Genomic DNA, 27108 nt, shown 5'->3' with positions numbered 1-27108 from the left:
CTGCTTTTGCCTATCTTGGGCTATAAAGATTTCATGCCAAGAACCGTTTCTTTGTTCAGTCGATTCCTTCTAAGGACTGATCATCTACATGGAGGCATTTGAGGTGTTGCTATAAGTAAAAATTAACGGTGCTCTATATGCAGAAGATTAGTGAAAATGAGAAACTGAAGGTATCAAACAAATGCCATTGAGAGTTGTATTATGTCTGAAGAGCCCAAAGTGCAATTTAGAGAAAAGATTTTTTGTCTGAAATGTACATTTGCTGACCTACCTTGCCTGTTGAATTATATTGCAGTTTTGTCAGGAAGCAGCTTTTTTCTCTTTCTTCTAATTCTTCTTCAATAGCAGACTCACTGGAAAAACTCTTGCAGCTACTGCTCCTGAAGTTTAATTTATGCCTTTTGAAATAGCTACAACCTGTGAAGCTCTGTCACTGGGGGAAATCAGATTGAAATTTTCTCTTGAATAGTTGGATTATTATTGTAACCACTTAAAAGGTGACAGGATCTTCACCTCAGCCATTTTTTTTCCCTGAGAAGTGTTGGAAATGTCACCCAGTTAAACCTCAGATCACAGCGCCATTTAAAAACATGTCTCATTAAACACTCAGCTCTTGTTATGACCCTGATGGATTAGTTGCTACTGAGTTTATGAAAAATGAAATGCATTACTTTTCCGAGAAGCATTAACAATGTATTTTCCATTCTCATTTAGGATAGGAATGCCTGACACTTACGAAGCCGTTAGAATATGGCCTACAGCTCACCTAATTCAAAGGCTGGAGAATGAAGGAAAAAAGATGAGTGTGAAAAATAGACTTTTCTTTCTTTTTTAACAAGTAGCATTTGTCATGCTTTGCAGACTTTTGAAGGCAACACCAACTACGACACGCCTGAGCTGCGGACTTTTGAACCTGTATCGACACGATTCATACGTGTCTACCCTGAGAGAGCTACACACGGGGGACTGGGGCTGCGAATGGAGCTGCTGGGCTGTGAACTTGAAGGTAATTGCTCTGCTAGAAATGAATGCACTTTATTATTTTCATAAATACATTCTCTACTTGGTCTGCTGCTGAAGACTGTTGTGTCTGTGCAGGCAGCACATCGGACTCTCACTTCCATGACTGCCATTAGTGCTGTTTCTTGGCCTCTTTAGTTCCTCTCTGCAACATTTGAATTTGCCCAAGGCACAATTATTATTCTTTTTCCCATTCCTTTGTTGAATCACAGTGATACACTCCACATGGTTTTCCATTCCCTTAAGCAGCCTTATGATTATACTTTTGAGAATCATAGAGCTATTAGGAGAGAATAAAGACAGGAACTTAAATTTTATGTTACCATGATACAACCCTGGAGGAGATGTTTTCCGTGAATGCAGAGGGAGCTTTGCACTAAATATAGTAATTACGTCTCTCTATCCTTCAAAGGGCCTGAAAGTCACACCACAAGCTATGGTAGGCAAAGATCACTTGACTGGACTGTGTCTGTGGTGTTACTTTTGGGGGGTAAAGGGGGCCTCTTTGTTCTTTACTAAGCATTAATTTTGCAAGAATATGTAGGAGATGAAAGACCAGGAAAAGCAAAGTTTAGACATTTGTCCTTGGACTGTGACATAAAGCCTGCTTTGATTCTTGTTATATAAACATAATTATTTAACTTCATAGATAACTACAGATAACACTATGTGAATTTAACAATTTTATCTGGTGGATGATGGTACAGTGGTGAGGCTTATAAACCACACAGCTTAAAAATACAGAATAACAAACCATATTATTTGGGGTTTCATATGACACCTCTTATGGAAGCAGCTGAACAGGCTCCCAAGATGAATGGAAACAACTCTACCTCCATTTATTTCTCACCATTTTTCCCCCAAGAGGGAAGTGGGGGAGGCATTTGCTGTGAGAACTGATGAGTTCTGTGTTGTTTTTTTTTTAGTTCAGTGATTGAATTAGTATGATTTTACTTGGCCCGGAAAGTGGGGAGGTTGGAAATACTTCTTAGTTCCTGCAGGAAGTCCTCATTTCCTGTGGGAATACTTAGTTCCTGCAGACTATTGTGCTACTTGCTCAGAAAAAAAGAAAACCCAGCACCTGCCTTATGTAAACTCACAATCTCTGGGCAAAGCCCTTCAGCCACAGGGCTCCTGTAGCCACCCAGCCATCTAGGAGTGAGTCTGTGCACCACCTCACAAGAATATATTGCTCAGTGAGATGGAGGACCCTTTGCTTTTAGGCAAACTGAAACAGCAAGTACATTTTTGTTTTTCCACTGGGACACGTTTTTCACATGTTTTCCTTCTGCTATGCTATACTTTTGATGTATGCTCACCTGTAGGTCATCCACAGATAGGTGAGGTCAATTCCCACTTGCCTGTGGGAGAAGCACAATAATGCTTAATGTTGTATAATTGCATTTTAAGGAGGGAATTGAATGAAGTCACTTGAGATTTACTGAGCAAGAAAAGAGTTGAGATAAGAAAAGAAGCGTGGAGGTTGGCACAGAGAGGAGTAGAAATCAGCTCTCCAGCAGTAATGAGCGAGGGCAACTTTTGTGTGCTTGAAGCATCCCAGGGGGTCATATACGAAATGATGGCAGAGATGTAGGCAAGCTTGAGGCTATACAGGGACACAAAGATCAAGATAAGAAACTTAACTGGATGTAGAAATCTAGAGGGATCCCCCAGAGGGGTTTTTATAGCAATGTGGGTAACAAATGTTCTGCATAATTCATAATAGGTACAGAACTGTTTCTTTAACTAGGGATAGATTGAACATGTAAAGCATAGGTCAGGGTCCTAAAGAGGCGTGTTTTATCCCATAATATAGCTACTTCAAAAAGTACCACCTCTCCTGATATTTTCAAGCCAAGAAGTCAGCATATGTGATCTTCTGAGGGCAGTAGAAGGGAAAAGAAGAATCTGCAAAAGGCATACATTATTGCGTAGCCTATAATGAGTGAAAAAGATTGCTGATGAAAATAACAGTAAGTGAGAAGAGACAAAAGCCTGGATCACATTCCAGGAGTGCTTATCTTAAGCCAGGGAACTATACGTGTGGCATGAAACACAAACATAGCACCAAGTCTCTGTGCTCTGGTTTTCCAGATGTGGCGTGCTTTGCAGATTCTGGGCTATGTGTTTCCTGGCATCTTACAGAAACCTGAAGCTTTTAAATGTAATGACAAGGTTCAGACTTTTACTGGTTAGGCAGCAGCTACCGGAAAGTCATCACCAGCGAGAAGCAGGCAGGTGGCCGGGAGGGATGACTGACATCACTGATGTCTTATTTACTTATAACTTTAACAAAACACAAGAAACACCTTCCATGTGTCCTCATTGAGCACAAAGTGATTCCACATCACACTGCCTTCCTGCTTCTGTTACCAGAATTGTGCTCAGACATTTCCTTTCTTATGTGGGCTCTGCAGAGAGGTTTCTTCAGCAGCTCATTGGGTGCTAGAGAATTACCACCTTGAGCATGCATCCCCCCCTGCTCCTCTGCACAGGCCCACTCACTGGGACTTCGGAGAGCAATAAAATTATGGGATCTCCACCTCACACACAACCCTCCAGGACTCTCATTCTGCCTGGCCAGGCTTTCACAATTCCTTGATAGGAACAACAAACACCCGTCAGCCAGTGACTAGACAGTCAGGGGCTTTGCTGCCCAGCTCTGCTCAGCCCATCAGCTCAGATATGCCTCAGTGCAGGAGGCAGAACAGACACTCCCCATTCCAAAGAAGTACTAAGCAACCTGCAAAGTAGAGTTGCTTCAATCCTCAGACACAACACATGTGCTCATCAGGATGTTACTCCCAGCTGCATGCTGGTTCTCCAGCTCATGTTTTAACTGAAAAACTGGATTTTGTTTCAGCTCCAACTGCTGTCCCTACTGTTTCTGAAGGCAAGCCCGTGGATGAGTGTGATGACGACCAGGCAAACTGTCACAGTGGCACAGGTGATGACTACCAACTGACAGGTGCAGAAACCATCCTCATTCCATTGCAGCTTCATTGTAGCTCATATCCATCTCCAGCTTAATGTTTGCACTGATTTAACCACTCAATACTAATGGACATTAGTATGCAGTTTGTATTGTTAGTGCTGTCAAAACATGGGCATCTGCCTTTTATACATGACAATACTTCTGATTGTTTTCTCAGCTATGTAATTTTTGAAGAAAATAATAGTGACTAAATGGAAGAGAGGGCAATTTTTGAGTGGTAATTGTGTCTAATAAAATCTTCTAATCAAACTTTCTCTTACTAAGAAGAAAAGCTGGACAATACTCTTGAGATTTATTGTCTGAGATTAAAGAACTTGAAATATTGCTTGGTTTACATTATAGGCTATATAGTTATAGGCTTCCTACCTAAAACTTAGTATAGGACTCAAATCTCATCCCCAAACCTTTCCCAGATAGAAACAAAATAGATTTGTTTCATCAAAGTGCACTGCCACATGCTCACACTGACAGAAATATTTCCATGAGTTTCCCTGCCTACACAATGTTACAGCCACAGAGGGGCTGATGTTCTCCAAGCTGCCATCAGCAGCAGAAAAGTAAGAGGGGGAGATGTAACATAGACTGCATCTGAAATGGAGGAAGCATGCTAGGTTTCATATCCTCACACTTCTGCACAGAATCATTAGCCCTTCTAAGACAGCTGACACTGCACCTCTATGTTTTTGATCTCTTTTCGGAGGTCACTTGTTCCACAAATCTCTGTGTCTGTTTGATTAGGTCTATACATCTGCAGTAATTGAGCTTGTTTTTAGATGCAGCAACACAAGTTATTTCATCAGTGCTCCCTGATGTGCTTATCTAATAAATGTTTATTGCTTCTTATATCCATGACATAAAATAGCATTAAAATCTGGCAATAGCTGTCCAAGAGGTCATTGGGTGAGTTTAGGTAAGAGATTGGCTTTTTGGAATGAGCCAAGTAGAACATCTGGCAACAGAAACAAATGAAAATGAAATTTCAATATAACCCTTTCTGAGCTTTGCCAATATCTCCTGTAATTGCATGTTGCAAATCATAAATTGAAAAAAACAATTATTGAGTGGAAAAGACAGTGCACAGTCACTGTCACTTCTTTTCAAATCAGTGTCTCAGATTAACCTTATTCTTTTTGAAAACAGCCATGAAGGGAGTCTGATAAAATAGTCTGTATTGTGTTAATGTAGCTCAGAAAGCTTTCAATGTTACTAAACAATGTAATTTATTTATTTATTATTCAGAAAAGAAAGATGCGGGTCAGGAAATACTAGAGCTTCCAGCAGAGCCCTACATTGTCTTGCAAAGCCCCATAGGTAGAGACATACTGCACATAGAGGAGGCTCTGTCAAGGAAAGCAGACAGATCTATGCAAGCACCTTCCATGTTCATAGTCTCTGCACTTCAAGGAGCTCAGGACTCCATCCAACATGTCCCTTAGGGAACGTTTATTGAGCAGAAGAAAAACCTTCTGGCAGCTTCTGCAGGTTGTGCTTAGGGGGCAATTTATAATCTCTAAGACGAGGGAACAGCTGCCAACCTTCCTGAGCACCATCTCTTCCAGGGAACTGAATGTTTCTCAGTATTAATACTGAAAATTACTGCATTGCCCTCCTACAAAAGTGCAGACGTTTAAGTACAATTTATTATTACAACATCTAGAAACCCTAGGCAGTGCATGCCCAGTTCTTCTGGACATTGGAGAAATGCTGCATTGTACATATGGTTTTACTTATGACAACAAAGTGCACATAACTGATTCAACCAACAAATTAATTGTAAACAGTCTTTTCTTCCTCCAAAGTGCATAGAAGGCAAGTGTGTAAGTCTTGTGGTCCATTAAGGATAGCAGGGCAGTGCAGAGGGGATTTCATGAGTGCCTTACCCTCTCTTACCCGTTCGCAGTGCAAGCGTGGCGTGCGCGCTCTCATGGGCGCCACTGCAGAGTCACTTCCCTGACAGCACTTGCACATATGTGAGTACCACAGTGAAGCCTCCCTTGCAATTAACTGTAATTGTGCTGTAGGCCAAATTCCTTCCTGCTCTATTTGGACCCCATACAGAGCTACTCTATTTGCGTGGTTTATAGCATTTCCCATCAGATCATTCTCATAAACATAAAGCTGATACAGCTTGGGCATTCATTCTCATTGGAAGTCATCATAGTCATCCTTTCTATAATGCTTTAAGCACTTGCTTGCTGGAGAAAAGAAAAGCAGGAGTCATTGGCTGGCAATCAGCACCCCACCGTGCATTTATAATTGTACTAATTTCCTTTTTGTTTCCTTATGAGTATGAGGCTTGCTTTAAAAAGTCAAGTATTTTAAAAATATCAATTAGTAAGCCTAGGAGAGGGCCATGACCCCACTCACCTCTTGTTTATCTGCATGAAGAAAAGGACAAAGGGGAAGTCCTTAATTCTTCCTTCACTTTGAGACAGAAGTGAAACCTACCTTAGACTAGATCCTAAAGTCTGGCAATTCCCATGAACCTCTCCTGTGAGCTGATCTCACAACACAGCTGTGAAAAAACTTACAAGGAGCCCCAGTTTTACCTCACATCCCTGCTATGAGAAACAGCAGGTCATGGGTAAATGGACAAAATAGTGACTCTTAGGAGGTGTCATGAAGACCAGCTGCTCACTTCCCCTGTGATTTGGAGCAAATCAGTTTCTATAAATCAAGGATGGTCACAGGGACATGGTGAGGATGATTTAGTTGGTGTTTGCAAGGACTCCAAAGATAGACAGCTTTATTTAATGAAGAGTTCTTGTGGGGCTTTTTTGATAAAGGAAACCAGACTTTTAATGTCATATTTTCATGCTTAAGCTCACATACTCAGTTACCTACATGTCTAACAAAGACAGTAATATTTCACGTTTATATATAGGTTATTCCTAATGACTGCTGTGTCCTTTGTTGTGTCACATGTATCATGATATGCATAATTTCTTTTCCAGGTGGGACTACAGTGCTGAATACAGAAAAGCCAACAGTAATTGACAATACATTACAACCAGGTAAAAAAAAAGTCTTATTAAAACCACAATAAATTCCATACCCAAATCTCATGCCAGAGACAAAATAATGAATTGCAGCACTTCCTGACTTACCATTCCTTGAAGTCTCTGAAGTAAAGAAGCATCTGGTCTCTTAGCTCTGTACAGTAAATATTTTATTCCTTTCATCCACATGTAGATACAGCAGAGAACAAGATTTCCTTCTGCATCAGCAAATGCCAAGTGCTGACAAAATTAAACTAACTTAATCAAACAGTGCACTGTTTAAATGTGGCATGTCAGTGACACGAAGTGTGTTTGCAAACTCCAGGAAAACAAAAACAGCCACACAAGCCTACTCACTATATATATCCATGGTTTTACAAAGCTAAGACAAGCAAAATTTGCCAGTTTTTTCCACCAGGGAGCTGGCAGTTCTACAATATTGTTTTCTAGCAAGTTTTCTTGAAATGGGGTTACATAAACTGCTACCAAGTACTTGAAAAGCGAAAACCAAGTTGTCAGTGGCAGCAGATCCTTGTTACTTAATAGAATAGCTAGAAGCGTTTAAATTCCTTAGTTTGCTGCTTCCTCAGCTTTCATACTCTTTTTTTAATATCCTGTACAATTTACTGGGAGTGGGGGAGAGGATGGATTTGGGCAGAAAACCTGAACTCCAAAACCTATAAGCACTGGTTAAAAATCCTTTGCATTAATAATTGTGGAGTGGTAAAGAGGTCATTTTTCAGTTACTCCCATTTCCTCCATTAAAGCACAGTCAGGCACAGTCCTGCAAGTGATTTATTAACAGGGTGGGTAAATGTTTATCATTGTTTCCTCAACCATGTGACACAATCCAGTCTTGCTTCAAATGAAAGGGACTAATGATGTAAAAAAATTCCTAAAGGACACTTATGGTGTTGATCTGATTAAAAGATAGAGCTGACTTAGCTCAGACATTATTCCCACTCTCAGCCTCTGCATTCAGATATTGCAGCGACCAATGCTTTTACTTTCCTCAAAATTTGTCTCCAGGGTCACCCAATTGCCTAAGTCAGCATACACTATTTTTACCTCTGCCCTGCTTTATGGAGCACCAGTCCAATAAGAAACACAACAGTGAGCCAGTCCCCTCTGTTGGGACACCTCTCCACCCTCCTCTTCACAGTCAGTGCTGCTGAAGGGCTGGATGGCTGCTGCTGATCTCGCAGTTCTGCAAAGGGGTTGGGGATGCAGAGGAAGAAAAGATTCTGTGCAGTGGATTTAGAGCAAAGCATTTTAATTTTTATGTCTGAAATTATCTGTTAGGTTTCTATTTTGATGAGATTAAGGATTTTTTACGTTTTTTTTAAACTATCCTCTTGCATTTAAACAAATTGCAAATTTAGAAAGTGCCTCTGTGCAGTGCAGTTTCACTCCCTCCCAAGCAGTGCCAGCTGCTTTGCAGGTTGTGTTCAATCCCCTTGGCTTGGGTGGGACTCTCCAGTAACAGATTGACTGTTTCTACCAGAGATTGAGATATCCTCATTTTCTCTCCTTACTTCCCTCCTGCACCACCTTTGCTTACTCTGCGATGTGCCAAGTTTTTTCTCTATTAAAAGACTTTCTGAGGCTCTGTTCAGAGCATGCCAATGTTACTTCCCTGCATTGTGCTTGTAGGAACCATTTCCTTCCGGGGAATAAGGGACGAGTTCACATCCCAAACTCCAGGCTCCCACATGGCAGCACATTACAAAGATCATAGATAGAGATCAGCCAGACGCTAATAAATAAGAATAAGGTTTCCAGAATTTCCAGTTTAAGTCATAAAGGTTTCCAGCTGCCTCATAATCCCTCACTGAAAACCAGCCAAAACTCCCAAAAACGGGCAGACAAATTTCCCTCAGCATGAGGAAACCCCTCCTGGCCTGGAGGAGGTATAAACACTTCCCTCTGCTGAAGGGACGTGGCTGGACCCGAGTGCCACAGTGAAACCCACGGAGCAGGGGCCATGCAGCCGGGAGCGAGTCTGCTCTGTCAGCCACAAATAAACTGTCCTTGAAGTTCCAGGGCTGCTTGGGGGCCCTGGCCCTCTGCTGCCTAAGGATAAGTGCACTCTTTCAGCTCTTCTCAAGCTGAACAAGGTAGGAATTTAACACATCAAGGACTGAGCCTTCAGCTTTGGCCTTAATTCCCTTTAAGGCCTGGTTTACCTTAAGATGCTAATGCACCATGAGGTAAATGATGAGCTCCAAGCCAAGGAGCTATTCCAGATCACTTGCAGTTTGCAGGCTCCAGCGGGTGACCCTGCAGCAGGTACATGGTGCCAGTGGTGGCCACAGCAGCTTGTGCCACAGTGACTGGGCACAGAGATTGACCAGCCCTCTCAGCAGCAGCACGTGCCATGGCACAGGTACTCTGCCGTAGGTGCCAGCGCCACGTACCGCTGTCCTTCTGCCTGCATTCCAGCCTGCAAATATCCCTAATCTTGTTATCCCAGACTAACATGCTTGTGTGTGTCAAAGCCTGAGATTATCCTATTCCAACCAGCTTTCATACACTATGGAAACAGTTAAGAGCAAATAGCTGGAAAGCCTCTGTGTATAAACAAGATGTTCCATCAAGGACTCGTTTACATTTCATTTCAAGATGACTGAATTGAAAGAAAATAGAAAGAATCATGATTTCAAAATGCTAAAAATGTTTAAAGGTTTGGAAAATTTTTTTAAGAGAGGATCTACTTTCCTCCTCAAACTTAAAAAGATGCCTTTTACAAATCCATCTGCCAAGATAAATACCTCATTTCTCAGCCCTAAGACTTTCTAACATCTAGTCGTTTTTGAACACATCTTTTTCAATTCTAAAGGACTATTTGAAATGCTTGTCTCTTAGCTATTTACATACAGAGCAAGCTGTTCATTTACATTACATGCTCTCAGTGTGTAATCTGAGTCCTTTGTAAAGCAGATTGTTCTGAGAAGTACCTTGTTTTTCACGCATGTAGTAGCTATGTTAGAAAAATATAACAAAAAAATCCTGAAGTTAAAAGCTCTGCTAAGAAATAATTTAAAGGTAGGATAAGTCTGATTCTCATTTATGCTGGAGCAACTTTGTATCAGTAAAGGGATATTAAGACTGTTAAATTATCATTTACTATCATTTAAGGTAATTCTGTGCTGCCAGCATAAATGGTATAAAAAGGTGAAATGCAAATATAAATCAGACCAAATATACTGCTTTGAAGTGGTCCAAATTATGTTTGTAATTTCCTATTTTAATGTTGATTTACCCTTTGGCAAGAGCATCTTAGAGAACATTTTCATATCATCTTTAATGCCATTATTGCTTCTTCTTGCCTCTTGTTGGAGGAGTTATAAAAATATGTCAAACTCTGTGGGCCACGAAAGATTAATGGACTCGCAAGAAACTCACTCAACTAGATTTTCAAATTACTTTCTTGTTCATGTGCAGTAATGGTCCCAGCTGTGAGCAAGATGTGGTCAAAAAGTACAGCTGTTGGTTATTCTTTGAGAGGATAAATCTGTTTTAATTCAGTATCACGTACCCTACATTTTGAAAAAGGCATATGGGATTTCGTCACACCTCCCTCTCAGATTCTCATCTGAGCTGCTGCTATTTGATTACATAATAGCTGGTTTTCTTTGTCCTCTCAATACACACAAACCCAGAGATCAATCACCTATTGGCAGGAGAATTATCCTAGCATGGGAATGGGCCAGCAATGCAGAGGGAGCCCAACAATTGCTACTCGTCCCTAGTTTCCTTCCTTCCACCAGAGCTGCCAGGCTATAGTTCAAGGACAAAGGGGACAGATTGCCTGTAGCTTGCTGTGAGCTACTGTATCAGCCCCCTGGGACCTTTAATAGAAGGGCTGAACTAGCCTGTCTTTTCTGGGGCAGATCCATTGTCCATACTGAGCCATAATGAACCTATCCTGATGCTACAAGTGTCCATTATTAATTGGCTAGCAGGCCTATTTTTCCTTTTTTATGAGTCCCTTGGAGAAGCACTGGAAGAGACATAAGAATAGGCAATAAGAGATGGCATGTTTAAGAAGCTCATAAAATAAGAGCACTCTGAAATGCCTTGCCTTTGACCTTCAATCCCATTGCTGTGATTGCCTAAGGAATATAGTAACACAATAACTTTTGAGAAAACAATAGGAACCTAGCAAGAAACAGCTAACTGCGTGCAGGTTACTAGTCAAATTCTCCTCAGTTTCAGTGGATTCTACTTCTGCGTGGAAAACAAGTTCATTTTTATGCTACACCATGCTGTCTCTTGAGTCTGAAGCCAAGGAACACAGGCATGGCCAAAGCATATCAGACTTAGGCTCTTTGCCAATTTCCTGGACTATATATTTCAAATGAAAGTGTAAGAAAGTATTTATTAGATGGAGCTGTGAAATTTAGCTCTGTTTTGAAGCTCTCCTTCTGATCCCAGTGTTCAGAACTGTCATCAGAGCATGAAGTAAAAGGCTTTTGTCACTTCCTGCACTTTAGAATTAACAACTAAATTCTGGATGTTTTCCTTGTCCGTGTCAGTGTCCAGTTCTCTTTGAATTGTGTTCAATCCTAGCAGCATTCAAGGGAGCAAGTACCATTCACATCATATGAGAATTTTTCTCCTTTGATCCACATTGAACTTCACTGGGTATCTCACATTACTTAGGCTGTGAAATGGAAAAACCAGAATATTGTTCTGTTCTGAGGCTCTGGATTCATCATTCATTTACATACTTCTCCTATGTATTCTGCTATTTATTTTTATTCAGAGTTGAACAATACCAGTCCTGTCTTTGTGCTATGTGCTCATTTCTGCTGTGTGGTATCTTCAGATGGATGTGATCTATCTACCACTGTTCTCCTTTCTTGTGGTCTGAATACCACACAGGCTATCAGTACTTTGAGTGATATAATCCTTTGGGATTAATAAGATTAATTTTGTTCTACATTTTCTAAAACCTTTTCTAAAGTTCTGTCTCATGGCTCTGATGTCAAAGCCATGCAATATAGCTCTCCCTAGGCCTCCTTGACAATGAAAGGCTATTTGTCACAATCTTAAAACTCTTTAATTCATTGCTTTTAAAACCCCCCATGATTTTCAGATGTCCCCTTTTGGGTAAGATGTCTTTGATCCTGGCCCCATTGTCTAGAAAAAAATACCTAATACACTGACGAAAGAGACATAATTCCAGGATTGCCTTTCTGCACTCGTGTGTGCATAGACTCAGTTCTGCTTCTTCAACGTTTTGAGCCCAAAGAGAGATTATTCACCCCAATCTGCTTTTTTCCTAGAAAGGGCTAGGGTGCTCCAGGAAACATCTTTCCTCCACATTGAATTCTTGTGCCAGACATTATCTGTTGAATTAATTTGTTCCCAACTAGGAAGCTGCATTCGTGACAATGTGGAGTAGACCCCTCTGGAGGCCAGCAGGAGAGAGGGGGGAGGCAGACAGGATGGGGAGGATGAAAGAAAGGAGTGAAGAATGAGGGCTCAGTGCAGAGAGACACCACAGCACAGCCAAGACACTGACAGGCAGAGCAGAGAGGCAGGAGCTGCCATAGGCTCAGATGTCTCTGCTGACAGAATGAAATTTTCTAGGGGCCAGAGGGGAGAGGGCACGGTGGCCACAATGCAGGAATCCAGTGAGTTGAGAAAAAACTGTGTCTGGGAGCAAGGGCCTGCCAAACAAGGACACAGCAGGCAAGGAAATCACGATAGATGAACCATTTTTATATCCATTCTGTCTCAACATACTCACCTGAGTTTTTGTGTTGTTAAAATTATTATTCTAGTTTACCTTCCATTAAAATCTGGGTTGTGAGTTCAAAAGCTTTACCAGTCTTCCCTGGCAGCTCAGGACATGCAGGAGGTCTTTGCCTCTTCAGACTGGAAGAGCTCCACCTCAAAGGTCTGGCCAACTGCAGGTCTCAACACACTGCCCATATTTCTCATTATTTTCCCACAATAAACAAGCACATTCTAAGAGTTGCATTATCTTTCCTGGCTTTTTTTATTAATAATGGGCAAGAAACACAATTCTTCCCCCAGAGCTGATATTGATGGAAGCATAGAGTCCTTTGTTCTTAGTTCATACTTGCACAAAGCATCTCATTAAAGTAAACCTAAGTTATTCCTTTAATAAGGCATGAGTCATGCCTGAGAAAATACTCCAAGATTTGGTCACATTGCTGTTGGGAGGGTATTGCTCTACTGGGAGTTGTCACTGCTCAAGGTGAGATAAAAGTTCATACCAATGGGGTAGGAACCAAATGCTCAAAAGATTTCAAACTGCTTCTGAAAATAAGAACTGCAAAGGATTTATATGCTATCTTTGTATAATCTTTCCATTGAAATTCCTAGTTCTATTGGAGAAAATAAGCTACTATGTATTAAACCTTTGGGCAGAATTGAAAAGAAGCTGAAAACAAGATCTGATCTCATCCTGACCATAATACTAGACTTCCCTTATTTTAGGCAGAACTTGTTTTGCAGAATATTTTGAGTTCATTTGGCAATCAGCCACATTTGTCCCTTTTCCCTCTCAATTTGTCCATTTCAATGCTGCCATCTTGTGGGCCTACTTAACTGTCTGGAAGATGCTGAAAAAAGTTCCTTATTGAAGCCAAGAACTGTAGACTTCAGCAGACATTCTTTCCTGCCAAGGATATTCCATTAATATTTCTTGTTGTACTTATTTTTGTCCAAATCTCATTGAGAGTTGCAAATTGTGGCACCATTATGGTGCAGAGATATTGACAACCAGAAAATACATCTGATAAGTAAGCCAGAGCTTTCTTTATGAGTCTTCTGTGCTGCAACGCAGTTATCAGATAATGCGGGTGAATCAGAGGAATTAATCTAACCACAGGAAAAAAATCCCATCATATGGGTCATAAAGAGACAAGAAGCAACCACATATTCTACAAAAAATAGTGATTTTTTCATCTGTTTCCCAGGAGGGCTGTTCTTGCTATGGCTTTTCAGAGTCTCAGGAAGGAATGGTTCTGTCAATGGTCAAATGTATGCATTTGTTTTGAAGTACAAAATCCAAATTATGTAATTAATAATCACATTTCATCCCCCCTTTTCCATCTTTCCTTGCAGAGCCACCACTATACAACTGTGCCTTTGGCTGGGGATCCCAAAAGACTTTGTGCCACTGGGAGCATGATAACCAGGTGGATTTAAGGTGGGCAATCCTGACCAGCAAAACTGGGCCGATTCAAGACCACTCAGGTAATCATGAGTTCATGATATAGCTGCTTTACATGGGATGAGATTGTTCTTTTTAATGCCAATGTTTTCCAAAATCACAGGAGAGTGAATTATACCTAAAATACATAAAGTCACAAAGATGGTTCTCTAGTAAACCTAATCCTTTACCGGTAATCACAACTGACTGTAAATGTCCTTTCTGTTGGGGAGTAAAGATTGTTTCGTGTCAGGAACTGAAGATATTCCCTTCCCCTGACTTGCCTTTGGGTAATCATCACCTGGGGTAGAAAAAAATCTGACCCACCAAATATTTTGCAAATATTGCTGACCAAGTAATACAGTCAGTCAGTTAATGACCTCACATTACTCCTGTTTGTAGTTACTGGGACTATCCACCATAAGAAAGTGTTGTATGTAAGTGAAACTTCCCAGATGGGCATCTTACCACACCCCTTCTCCTTTCCAGCAGGAGTTGGATATTATAGGCATCCTCTGCTCACAAACAGTTTTTCAAGAAATATCTCGCTGGGGAATTGATTGGTTTGTTTTGCAGTAACTAACTCATAGCTCAGCATAATTAGGCAATAAATTTGCTGCAGGCTAGTGGAGAAGGGAGGGCACTGTGTGACCTGCACAGCCTCTTACTTTAGTGTTCTCTCTTGCATACGTGCAGATTAATCAAATGGGTTGAGATGAATCCCCCTTCCCACTTCTGCTACCCTTTGCTTAATGAGAATGACAAGGAAATTAGACAAAATTGGACTTTTTAAATTCTGAGACACTTTCAATTGAATCTTAAGACAAGTATAGTAGTTTCAGGGGGAAAAAAAAAACTTGTAATACTTTGACTATAAATGGCATTGTACAAATAAATGGCATCAAATTAACTAAATGCAGTTAGTTGAAGTGAAGGCTGTAATGGTGGAAAAATTGATGTAGAGTAAAGTGAAATGGCTCAGTAGGATCTGACATTGAAAGGAGGTTAAAAGCTATGTTAGCCAGAGACTGACAAAATCTAAAAGGCATGCATAAGTAAAGCTCTAATTAAGACAATGAAGACAGAGTTCCTGACCTGGCACTGCAATAATATTCTGAAAATGAGAGCTATCTGCACTTTGCCATCAAGGATTATAGAGAAAGAACCTGCCTTCAATCAGGAGATGAAGAAATTATATTCTTCAAATGAGATTTTGTTGTTTCCACTGGGCCCTGCTAGTACAGAAAACTTATTTGTTCCATGAGCTGTAGCTTTAGTAAATCTTAAAGGCAGTCTCTTTTTCTTCTACTGCACTTTCAATATTTTCCAAGATTCTCCTTGGACTCTAAGTGCACCTTCACCTGCCAGTTTCGTGATCAGGCAGAATGGGGTGGGTGTGAACACAGACCATGAGCAGTCTGAATGGCACTGATGTCCCAAACAAGCCCTCAGCTGCACAACAAGGCCATCCTATGTATTGGGAGAACCACAGTGAGCAACTCCCAGGCATATCTTTCTCTCAGACACATGTGTAAAGCTGAAAAAATACACAGAAGTTATCGTCAACAGCAATTGCTTGTAGACAGCAGGATACACTGTATGTCACTTCAAATTATATATCTTGTGATGAAGTCTGGCCAGTGTTAGGTCTTCCAACTCAGTCAGCCATCCTAATGCTGAGATTATTTTCCTTTTTTCCTCCCTCTGGATTTCCCCATTCTTTGATGAGATTTGCACGTTGTGCTGCTCTGCACAGAAGCAATGTTGGATAGAATGTATACACATAAGCATTCCTGCTTAAGAAGCTGGACAAGGTGTTACTGCAGAAAGACAGAGGGAAAAAACAGCTTAATTTTTTTTACAATATAACATCATCTTCTATAAAATTCTTCAATATGCATATTGGACAGGATACCTCTACTGCTCACAGAAAGATCCAAACAAAAAAAAGCACCCTTGTCTCATGTTAGAAGAAATATGCTCCTTTCTTGTTTATTAGGTCTGGTCACTGGGTTTAACCCACTCCTCTTCATTCCTAGTTCCCATCTCTCTACTCTGTCCTTCTTATGCTTACAAGAGTAGCAATGCTTATCTTCCTGTCTTCATTGGTGCAGGACTATACCATTGCAATCCAATTATACACTATTTCACATGAAATTCAAGGACGTTATGTATAGGCAAAGACCAATGCTGACAAAACACCACCCTTCTGTGACACCTTCTTTTGCCTCTTTTTACTTTTCTTTCTTTTGAGTGTCGGTATAAACAGTGATATGTATACTTATTTCAGCAATACTCAAGAAATAGTATTTTTTCTTATTACTTTAATCCTTCCTACTCTCAATAGGATGATGTCAATAAATGTTGACTCCATCCTTTCGTGTGAGTGCATTGCACATGCAATCTATTCTTACACACCCCAGGATGAACTTTGTGTTTTTCCACCATGACTGTCTGCACAAAAGCTGACTGGAATTGTGGCTGATGTAATTCAGAAACACTTCTCTGTAGTCAGTATCTTACTTAGCAATTTTCTGTTACCAAACTAATCACACTCCCACATGCTTCTCTCTCAGCATGATTGAGAAAGTAAATTTCCAAGTTACTATTAAGTGTTCAGATTTCAACAAGCATAAATCCATTATGCCCTTGAGAAAGTATCAGCTATAATCTTACTCTTTCAGGAAAAGGGCTCACAAATATATAGAGCCCAACATATTGTTACAAAAATCAAGGGCATAATTCTGACACCATCTGTGACAATGCTCAGCCTCTATTTGGGAACGTGCTTTAAATCTCTGTTCCCGATCTTTGGCCATGGCTGTTCAAAGCCATTTCACCCTTCTCAGCATTCTTCCCATCCTAATTTTGCACCTTGAGCACAGATTACTTCAAACAGAATTTTTTTTTTAATAGCTCTTTGTACAATTAACATAGAGTCGGCCCCAGGGATTTCTCTCTAGACTGCTGAAGCAGGGATGGCTGTTTTCAGGAGGTGCACACTGACTAATGGAGCACATAATGCTGTCTCACCAAACATGCTTGTGCCTCCTTCCCTTAACGAAAGCAAATGCCTTGTGTGTTTCATGTGGTGAGCACGTTGTAAGGGCTCACTCTTGGCACAAAACATCCCAATGAACAGCAGAGGAGATGGCCAGAAAAAAGTGTAGAATAATAGAATTGCTTGGGTTGGACAGGACCTTTAAAGATCATCTAGTCCAGCCTCCCTGCAGTGACCAGGGACATCTTCAAGCTTGACCTTGAATGTTTCTGGAGATGGTGTGTCTTCTTCCTCTCTGGACAACCTGTGTCAATGATTCACCATCCACCAAATTTCTTCCTTATATCTAGTCTGAATCTACTCTCTTTTAGTTTAAAACAATTACCCTTTAGGCTGTCACTAAGGGCCCTATTAAAAAGTTTGTCCTCATCTTTGCTGTAAGTCCCCTTTAGTGGCTGAAAGGCTGCCATAAGGGCTCCCCAGAGCCTCCTCTTCTCCCAGCTGAATAACCCCAACTCTCATCCTGTCCTCAGAGGAGAGGTGTTCCAGCCCTCTGATCAGCTTTGTGGCCATCTTCTCAAAGCATATCAGCTTTCCTAGAGCTCCCAAAACAATGCACTCTGACTCTCTTGTTTGTGATGCTTGACTCATCAGCATGGAAAGAAAGCAAAAGATATGGGGTGGTCAGGGATTCTTATGTTGACAAAGAAAATTAAAGCTGGTGGCTATTCTTAACACAGTCCTTCTGTCACAGTAGGAGATGGCAATTTCATTTACTCACAAGCTGATGAAAGCCAGAAAGGCAAAGTCGCCCGACTGCTGAGCCCCGTGATTTACTCACAGAACTCTGCCCACTGCATGACGTTCTGGTACCACATGTCCGGCGCGCACGTCGGCACCCTCAAGATCAAACTGCGCTACCAGAAGCCCGATGAATATGACCAGGTGCTGTGGACCCTGAGCGGGCACCAGGCAAACTACTGGAAGGAAGGACGTGTTCTTCTCCACAAGTCTGTGAAACACTACCAGGTGAGCTTGGCTGTTCCTCGCTGAGCTACCACGGCCAAGGCCAGCAACACCTTGCTGGTCATGTTTTATACCCCACAGTAAAAGATGTCACCGAAGGATTTATGTAGACAATATTACACCTACAGATGAGCTACGTTTCTGTGACTAATAATAGTGAAATATTTCATGGTATCTCAAATTACTGTGATACGAGCACTTTCTTATCAGAGGCCAAATAAATACTTCATATATCATTTATCATCAGTCACAAAACTGCCTCTTTGCCACAGTTTTGCTGATGTAAAATTCTTTCATAAAGTCGTGTCAGTGCATAATTTACATTTGCCTGTATAAGTTCATAAAAGCAATGCTGATTTTCTGGCCACAATTGAAGCACAAGTGTGACATCAGGGCAAGTGAAGATGTGTGTTAATAACTAATTAAGAAATCCTGACTGCAGCAGTTGTATGCTAACATGAAAACAATGTGAACACTATCTTGTTTTTCCAGGTGGTTATTGAGGGAGAAATTGGAAAAGGAACTGGAGGAATTGCTGTGGATGATATTAAAATTGACAATCACATAGCACAAGAGGATTGCAGAAGTAAGTGTGACTAGCAAGAACATAGAGAGTTCTCATCCAAAATATGGTTTATTTCATTTTGATAGCTGGTTTTATCTGTGAGAAAGAGATAGATAATTATTAGTTATGTTTCCACTGAAAATATCCTGATTCAGCCCATAGCTTTATTCATAGTCAGTGCCACTGGTGTCACCTTGGTATGGCAGCAGTCTGGATCAGAATTGGCATCCTACTGACATGGGTCACAGCAAATTCACAATTTCATGTCTCTCCCTGTATTTCATATTGCTGCCCTTTTTAAATTTCTCTGATTTTCCTATTGCAGGACCCTGTTTTACCTAATGCACAAAATCCAATTTTATTTCTTCGGCCTTTTTAGATCACTTACTAGGCCTTCTTAATTTTTCTTAAAGGGCCATATCAAAGCCTTACAGGATAAGCAGGAAGGGTGAAAAGGCGTCTCCTCTGTCCTCTGCTGTCCTGTCATTCTGAGTTTGCTGTGGCTCATTTGCTGTAGTCGTCAGCTCCCAGACATGTGGGACACAAAGCAACGTTAGGACATGGCCTTTCCCATATCTATGCCAGGCTATTCCTGAGATGCTCTTTGAGCCCTTTTATTCCTGGCCAGTTATTTATTCCAGCCCTTGAGTTATTCCAGTCACTGCTGATCATATGCACATTGCATACTGCACGTAATTTGGCAGCAGCAGCCCCAAATAGACACAAGCAACAGAATGCTGTCCTTCATAGTGGAGATGAAGCAATTATTTTTATATAAAAGAGAGAATAGAAATGAGAACTCTTAGCACTAAGAAGATACATTTATTCTGTGTGAGTTAACAATACAACTAAGAGAAATAATAGAGGGTGTTCCTCACCTTTTGTAGCTAACATCCTTTTGAGGGTAACATGACAGTCTTCAGCTAGGTGGTAATTTCACTGCAGGATGAGGAAACAATCTTTCTACCTCGTGGTCCACCCCCTGGGGTTTATCAAATGCCACCAGAGTGGCAGTTGGCAGGAAAGGGAGGCAGGACCCACTTCTTAGTTCTCCTGCAGCATCCCCAGTGCCAAGAGAGGTGCTAAGACCACAATGTCTGCATTTAATTGACTCCAGCACGAGAAAGAAATATAACTTCTTTCCTACCTCTGTGTTTTGGTTGTTCAAACCAAATGTTGAGCAAAGATTTCTGCCTGAGGGAGCTAAACCCAAAAGCTCAGTCTGAAATCCAAACACAAGTGGTTTGTCTGCAGCCAGTGAAACTATTCTTGTGATTAACTATGCCTAAATTGATGAAGTGTTATGGAATTGGGCTCCAAAATTGTAAATACAGTGAACGAGATGCTAATTCATCACACTGATTTCTCTTTCCCAGGCATGGAAATCCCCTGCTGATAACTAAAATTGTGCCAAGACTGGGCGGAGGGGAGTTTTTTAATCTTTCTTTTTTTCTCCATTAATTTTCAGAGCCCATTATAATGAGCAGCTCTGTCAAGCCACCATAATGATGCTCTGACACAGGAAAATCTGCTATACCATTATTGCCAGCATGATAGTCAATCAGTGTTTGTAACCCTAATAATCAATGTCATTTCTTTTGCTTCATTAGAATCAACTGATGTGGAGAATGAAATAGATGAAGAAGAAGACCCAGAAAGTAATCAAACAGGTAAAATTTGTGTTATTTCCTAAAAGGAAATGAATTTTAATGTGTATTTTAATGTGAATTTTTGCATTCTATTTATTTATTTATAGATTTGTTCTCTAACTGCATATTGTATTAAGGTGTTATGATTTTTCTGGATGAGATGATAAGAAGACTTACATTTATTTGGAGGTTGTAATAGTTTTATTCTTCCCTGTCATATGGACTTATGTCCTTTTTATTATTTTTGCCTATCTCAAACATTTCAAATTTCATATACCTAATTTGTTACATTATATTCATATGTATGCAAGCACATTATAGCCCCTCAATATTTTGTTACCTAGAAGGCTTGTCCACTGCTGAAGAAAGCACTATCATTTTATCTTACAATTTATGACTCGCACTGTGCCTCAGCAATTAGGCTCAAAACTCTTCAGGTTAAATGTTACACAGACCTGGCTGAAAATGCCATTTTATGACCAGTCTAGCAAAGCATTATCATTTCCAATGATGATAATGGTAAATGGATCATTAAAGGGATCATAATTTTCATATTGTTCCAATAATAAAATATACTTGCATTTTTCAGGCAATGAGCTTAATTTTTTTTTCTGTTACAGTCAACAGGATTGCTATAATTGATTTCAGTGAAAGAGAGTGTTTTTGTCCAAAAAGACTTTTTGGCTTTTCCAGCAACAATTACAGGGTTTGCTGCTTTTGGATCATTTTCATAAACTAAAAAAGTTGAGGGAAATCATTATGATACCCAGTGAATATTTTACAGAAGAGGACATAGTGCTCTTCTGTGTCTGTTCTGCCACTATTTGCACTTCAAGATCCAATCCTAAAGTAATTGAAGTAGAAATAAAATGGCTAGATATTCCTAACTGATGTCTAACCTCTCACACTGAGCTGAGCAGGATTTGATAAACATTTTTGAGCTATATATTGCAACATGGCAAAATATAATTAAAAGGCCTCCTTATTCACTCCCAAGACTTAATCCAAGGCAGAACCACAGCTCTAGTAACAGATTTAAAGATTGGAGAACAGTCTGGAAAAAATTCACAGCTATTCGGGCCATATTACAGTTTTCAGCTATTTATGACTATTTGCACAAGCTAGGTTTTAAAATTATGTAAAAAAAACTTATGTTAAAAAAAATTGATGGTCTTCTCAAAATTTCCAATTCATTAAACAAAGTTCTCACTAGGATCAGTTCTGAAAATTTTGCAATTCTTTATTCAATCTCAGGGTTTACACCTCCATACCGCACGGGTGACGACTATGATGACAACATCTCCAGGAAGCCAGGCAATGTCCTGAAGACCCTAGATCCAATCCTCATTACCATCATAGCCATGAGTGCACTCGGGGTGCTTTTAGGAGCCATCTGTGGAGTTGTGCTGTACTGTGCCTGTTGGCACAATGGGATGTCAGAGAGGAACTTGTCTGCACTGGAGAATTATAACTTTGAACTGGTCGATGGTGTAAAACTGAAAAAAGATAAACTAAACACACAGAATTCATACTCAGAAGCATGAAGGCATAAAGCAACTGGAGAAGTCAGAGAGTTGGGATGGAAGGACATAGCTCGGTCGTGCTGGGGAACTGTTGATCTTTTACTGTACAGGCTGAAAAGTGCATTGATGACACTGAGCCAAGCTTTTCTCAGGAGCTTCAATGAGTGTGTAACCGATGAACATGGACAACAATCTGTGTTAACAACCTGAATCATGTACAGTCTGCTTTTTCTGTTGGTTTTATTTGAAATAATCGAATGCTGGTGTTGAGACCAAGTATGATTGACTTATAGTTCATTTTGTCTTTCTTTCTCTCCCTCTCTTTTGTTTTCCGTTAATGGATAATTTTGTTTTTACTGTGCAAAATCCAAGATGCTGTCACAAAATGTATTCAGTGGGGTCCTTTGGATGGACATGCTGTCTGTAGCTCAGTGCCCAGAAAATATTGGAGTAACAGCAATTTAGTGGACTTCTGCACCTGTATTTGTGTATAATTGCTCGTGTTGTGCATAGGCAAAGAAGGGTTAGGATGTTTTTGAAAGTACTGCTGCATCAGTACCGATATAGCGTGTCAGCTCTGTTTACGAAGCAATACTGTCAAATTTATTGATGTTTTTCAGTGTTGTACTAAATTTTGTGCTTGTGAACTCCATAAAAGAGTATGTGCCATCATCAGACACAACTGGTAACCAAGTGTACTGCCTAAAAACTAAACAAAAAAAGTCCTTGGCACTGGCTAGTGTATGTCCTCTCAAGTGCCTTTTTGTTTGTACTGCTTCTCATTGTGTTAACATTAACTACAGCTTCTCTGCAGTTATGCCCTTGTCTTTAATCATATTCTGATGGCTCACTGACTAAAAGAAAAGTATATTTTAGTGTAAGAAAACAGCCTCAGTCAAGGCAAGGGCTAATCAGATTTGACAACCTGGCTTGATTTTCTGCTTTCTGTATTTCAATTCATGTCTCTTGACCCTTTTGTATAAAGCTGCAATATCCCCTTTTATTGTTCTTTCATATAGAATGTATTTTCAAATGTAAAATCTCTCTCCCTTTCTCTTCTCTTTCTCTCTTTGTCTCTCTGAGTAGGTTTCATAAGCATTTGCCATTGCCAAGGAAAGAAAACTTCAGCTTTAACTTGCTGGTAATGGCAAAGGATTTTATTAGAGTTTGTGTTAAAAAATAAGGGAAAATTCTTAACTTTATCCTCCAAAGTCGAACTTTGGGTTTCTTCTTAACAGCATAAAGTGACAGTATCTTTTTTCCTGATGTCATGAAACATGTCTTTATCCTGAGCAGCTTGCCTGTTAATTACACTGGGGAAAATGCTTCCCTTACAGAAAAGATTGCCTTTAAAACGAGAAACTTTCCTTCTCCTGCCCCTACCTGAACTCAGAGTTCTGTTCTCTCAGTAACCATGTATTTTCATGCTAATCAATGCTAATTGGGCTTAGGAGTGTGTACTGAGAGCAGAATGAAATCCCACAATGTATGTAGGGTATGTTGTTACTATCATGTTATATCCAATTGGCATTTAATACCAGGAGGTTTCTGTTTGACCACAAGTGCAGGCAGTGACCAATGCAGTGAACTGAGTACTCTAAGCTGTTGGGAAAATGTGCTTGACAATGCTGGGACAATTTTTTTTAATATTTTCGGGCAAATACTATTGGTCAAATAATATTCAACAGCCTGTGCAGCTGGTCCAACAGGGTAAAAAGAAACAAGAGCATGTTTCCCACAGGGGTCTGTACAAGGTAGTGAGAGAGCAGAGGGGTCATTCCCCTCCTGCAGGTGCAAGGGGAGCTCCTGGGTTTCTGCAGTGACCTGCACACAGCACAGCCACAACTGGGGGGCTGCGTCAGCCTTCCCCTGGGTATCCACCAACCAGCAGAGAAAACCAGTGCAAACATGGGGAAAGGAACATCCTACCAAGTGCTGAACTCATGTTTTTCCTCATTGAAATTCCTGAGTAGAGTCAGGGAAGTGGTTGGGACTTTCTGAGTTAGTCTTTCCCAAAATTGCTTTTGTAGAAGAGCAATAAAATCTCCTGTCCAGGATTAGGATTAAAGAAGGGCTAATTCAGCCTTGAATTACTTGGAGCAAAAGAATCCACCTCTATTTATACACTATATGTTTTGAAGTGTATAATTTCACCAGTATGAACTATAAAATAGAAAAATATATAGAAAATCCACTAGTAACTCAAAAATTGAAGAAAAAGGAGTGAGACAGCAGGTGGAAATGAGGTTTGAAGTTGAAAATATTTTAAAGGATGACCCAACAGAAAAAAAGCATGGACAGTTGCTACTTCAGAAGAGTCCTAAAGGCAATGACTATCATGAAAACCCAAACACCCACTTCAGGTCATCAAACCTTAGATTGATGGAAGAGCTACCTCCCCAGCCTCCCAACCTTGGGTCCTCCAAAGGTGAGACAGTGCACCTAAGGTCTGAAAGTTTTGCCTAAAATTAGTCCATGAGATGTCCCAAGCGACAGACTCACTTTGTCAGAGGTAGAATTTTCATTGGTTTCTAAAACTGTAATTTGACCATAATGGCATTGCAGCAGCTAGTTAATTAACCCAAAGAAGAAAAGGATTTTTCAAAACTATTTTCAGCAGACAACCACTGTGTGAGTCAGAAATTAAGAGTCTATTCTCCTTAGCTGAAAAAACTTCTAGTCCACTAACTTCACTAAGAGTTACATGCTTATTTTGCCTTGAAGAGAAAATCCCATTGGGGAGCCCAAGCCCAAAACCTTTTGAAATATTCCCACTGATTTCAATAGATTCCAGACCAGCTTTGGTTCTTGATCTATTTGAACAGAAAAGCTGGTATTTGGTGGGCTTTTTCCTTCTTTTAACATACTGAGAATAGTGAACATTAAAAAAAAATATCTCCTTTGTGGTCTTCAGACATAACTATGATAATGAGGATCTAGCACTGAAGATTTTACTTCTCTGAAGGTAATAGATCTAAAGTTGCCCTTCAAATAAAGGAAAAATGATACTGCAACTTTACATTGAAAAGTATCTTGCACTGATAAATATATTTAAAAAAATTATATGTTTATAAAGTTATTAATTTGTAAAGGCAGTGTTACAAAATGTTCAGTTTATATTGTTTTAGATTGTTTCATAATTTTTAAAGTGTAAAATAACATATTTTTTTCTTTATTGAAAAACTATAAAAATCTTCTGTAGTAAAATGATTTCATTTTACTGGTATATTATTGCTTCATGTTTTGTACCATCATAAAACTTTGTGCAAATTTTTTTTACAGAAATTTTTATTTTCTATGACAATATGACACTTGTAAATTGTTGTTTCAAAATGAACAGCGAAGCCTTAACTTTAAATGACATTTGTATTCTCAGACACTGAGTAGCATAAAAAAACACATAGAACTGAACTGTAACTTAAATTTCCAAACTATGACTACTACATTCCAAAGAAACAGTTGAATTAAACATTTTCATAAAATATCCCATAGCTGATGTATTTTATTATGCTAACATTGATTGGTATGATTAAATGGATGGTTTTATTTAGCATCTTGCCACAAGCACAGTGTATTTGTTAGTAGACAGCTCCAATGGACATCTTGGTGGGTTTGTTCATTGTTTAGGATAGAGGCACTCACCTTTGCCTGACCCATTCTCTTTCCTTGCTGGAATACACTCCCACAGCCTGTTTTTTAGCAGCTGGGATTTAAGACGACAAATTTGCCACCACTGGCCCTTGCCATGGGCCGCCCAATGTCACACCCTGTGCAGGTGTTACACCCACCTTGGGCAGGGGTGAGGTTTACTGCCAAGCACTGCCCGCTTTTGATGTGTTACTCCCCAGAGTCTCTGCTCCTGTGGTAAGGTTTTCACCAATAAGCTCCCTGCAAATTTCCAGGGGAGTCATCAGGACTTACTCAGCCGTGGCCAAATTTCCCAAGGCAGAGCACAGGTTGACGATTGGAGCAAATGCAGACAGGGTGGCCTATTGGGCCTGGTTTGGCATCAGCTGGGTGCCAAATTCACCTGTGGAACATATGGCCATGTGCAGAGAGACCTTGACTAAGCTTGCATCCAGATCAGAAGCTTTAGATTCAACATTTCATGCTTTATGCAGTACTTACCTATTTTGTTTCCTTTTAATACTCAGCACTCTGCACATTAAAGTTTGACAAATCTTTTCTTTACATTGCACACATGAACAAAGCACAGACTGTCAGTATGTCATTAGGTGGAGTATAAACATTTTACTTCAGCTGCTTTACTACTGATGGGAAAAATACTGTACTTATTACCATATACTTGATCACTGTTAGCACTTGAAAAGAATGTATTGAATCTTGTCTCCTCAAGGGATCAGCGCTGTGTGTACCTGTTTAAAACATGAGATGGAACTCCAGCAAGCACCTGAGCAAAATTCTTGCTCAGAGTCGGGATTGCTCCCAAAAGGTGGTTGTGAAAGTTGCTGTCCATAGAACCACTATACCCAAATTCATTAGAGGGGAACTTTATGGCACTCTGTTTGCTTCTGTGATAACCAGCCAAAATTAATGGCAACGGAACTGATCAGTGAAAAAGGGAAATCTGTAAAGTGAATCGGTGGAGGATGAAGCTCAGGAAAGAGAGACAAGTATTTAAAGTTAAGAAAATTCTCTTTCATTCAGGGAACATTAATTTGCCTAGAAGCTAACAAGTGCTTGGCACTAATCCTTCCATCTTCCACACTAAATAGGATGCATAAAGCAAGAACAAAAATGGTGCAATGCGATCTGAATTACTTTTCAGAATATAACTTGTAAACTTGAAGAAAAAGAGCAGATGGAAATAACAGATGGGTCAGCTACAGAAAAACAGTGCCAGAAGTGCACAGCTATGAGGGTCATGGTCTGTAAGAGGGGTCTGTGGCAGGCTGTGAAAGCCAGCCCCTTTATTATTTCTCCAATCAAATGTACCATCCCACATCCAGCAGCCACGTAGCCAGTCCCATTTCCTTTCCTTTTGGCAGGACATAAATTGCACAGCAGAAGGCAGATGCAGAGGAGAGGGTGGGGGCAGCACTACTGGTGTAAGGTTGTGTGAGGCCTGTGAGCAGCATGGAAATGACAGCAGTGCTCACCTGTGCCACCCTGCCCTC

At 40.2% G+C, this 27108-nt stretch overlaps 1 protein-coding gene across 4 annotated transcripts in view; it reads left to right on the top strand.

Moving 5' to 3' along the window:
- The window catches only part of NRP1 (neuropilin 1), a 114917-nt gene extending 89463 nt beyond the window's left edge, over window positions 1-25454 (top strand). Inside the window, exons 11-18 of one of the 4 annotated variants that reach the window (XM_068173335.1) lie at window positions 862-1006; window positions 3884-3967; window positions 6970-7029; window positions 14119-14250; window positions 17962-18236; window positions 18726-18819; window positions 20409-20468; window positions 21702-25454. In XM_068173335.1, the coding sequence (XP_068029436.1) occupies window positions 862-1006; window positions 3884-3967; window positions 6970-7029; window positions 14119-14250; window positions 17962-18236; window positions 18726-18819; window positions 20409-20468; window positions 21702-21991 (1140 nt within the window). In that variant the 3' untranslated portion in view covers window positions 21992-25454. Of the gene's footprint in view, window positions 1-861; window positions 1007-3883; window positions 3989-6969; window positions 7030-14118; window positions 14251-17961; window positions 18237-18725; window positions 18820-20408; window positions 20469-21701 lie in introns of all 4 variants that reach the window. The other 3 variants (XM_068173317.1, XM_068173309.1, XM_068173327.1) reach the window with 3 other exon arrangements.
- The last annotated feature ends 1654 nt before the right edge of the window (window positions 25455-27108 follow it).

Source organism: Anomalospiza imberbis, chromosome 1 (assembly GCF_031753505.1).
Source record: "Anomalospiza imberbis isolate Cuckoo-Finch-1a 21T00152 chromosome 1, ASM3175350v1, whole genome shotgun sequence".
Taxonomy (NCBI): domain Eukaryota; kingdom Metazoa; phylum Chordata; class Aves; order Passeriformes; family Viduidae; genus Anomalospiza; species Anomalospiza imberbis.
This window is presented reverse-complemented; position numbering and strand designations above follow the sequence as displayed.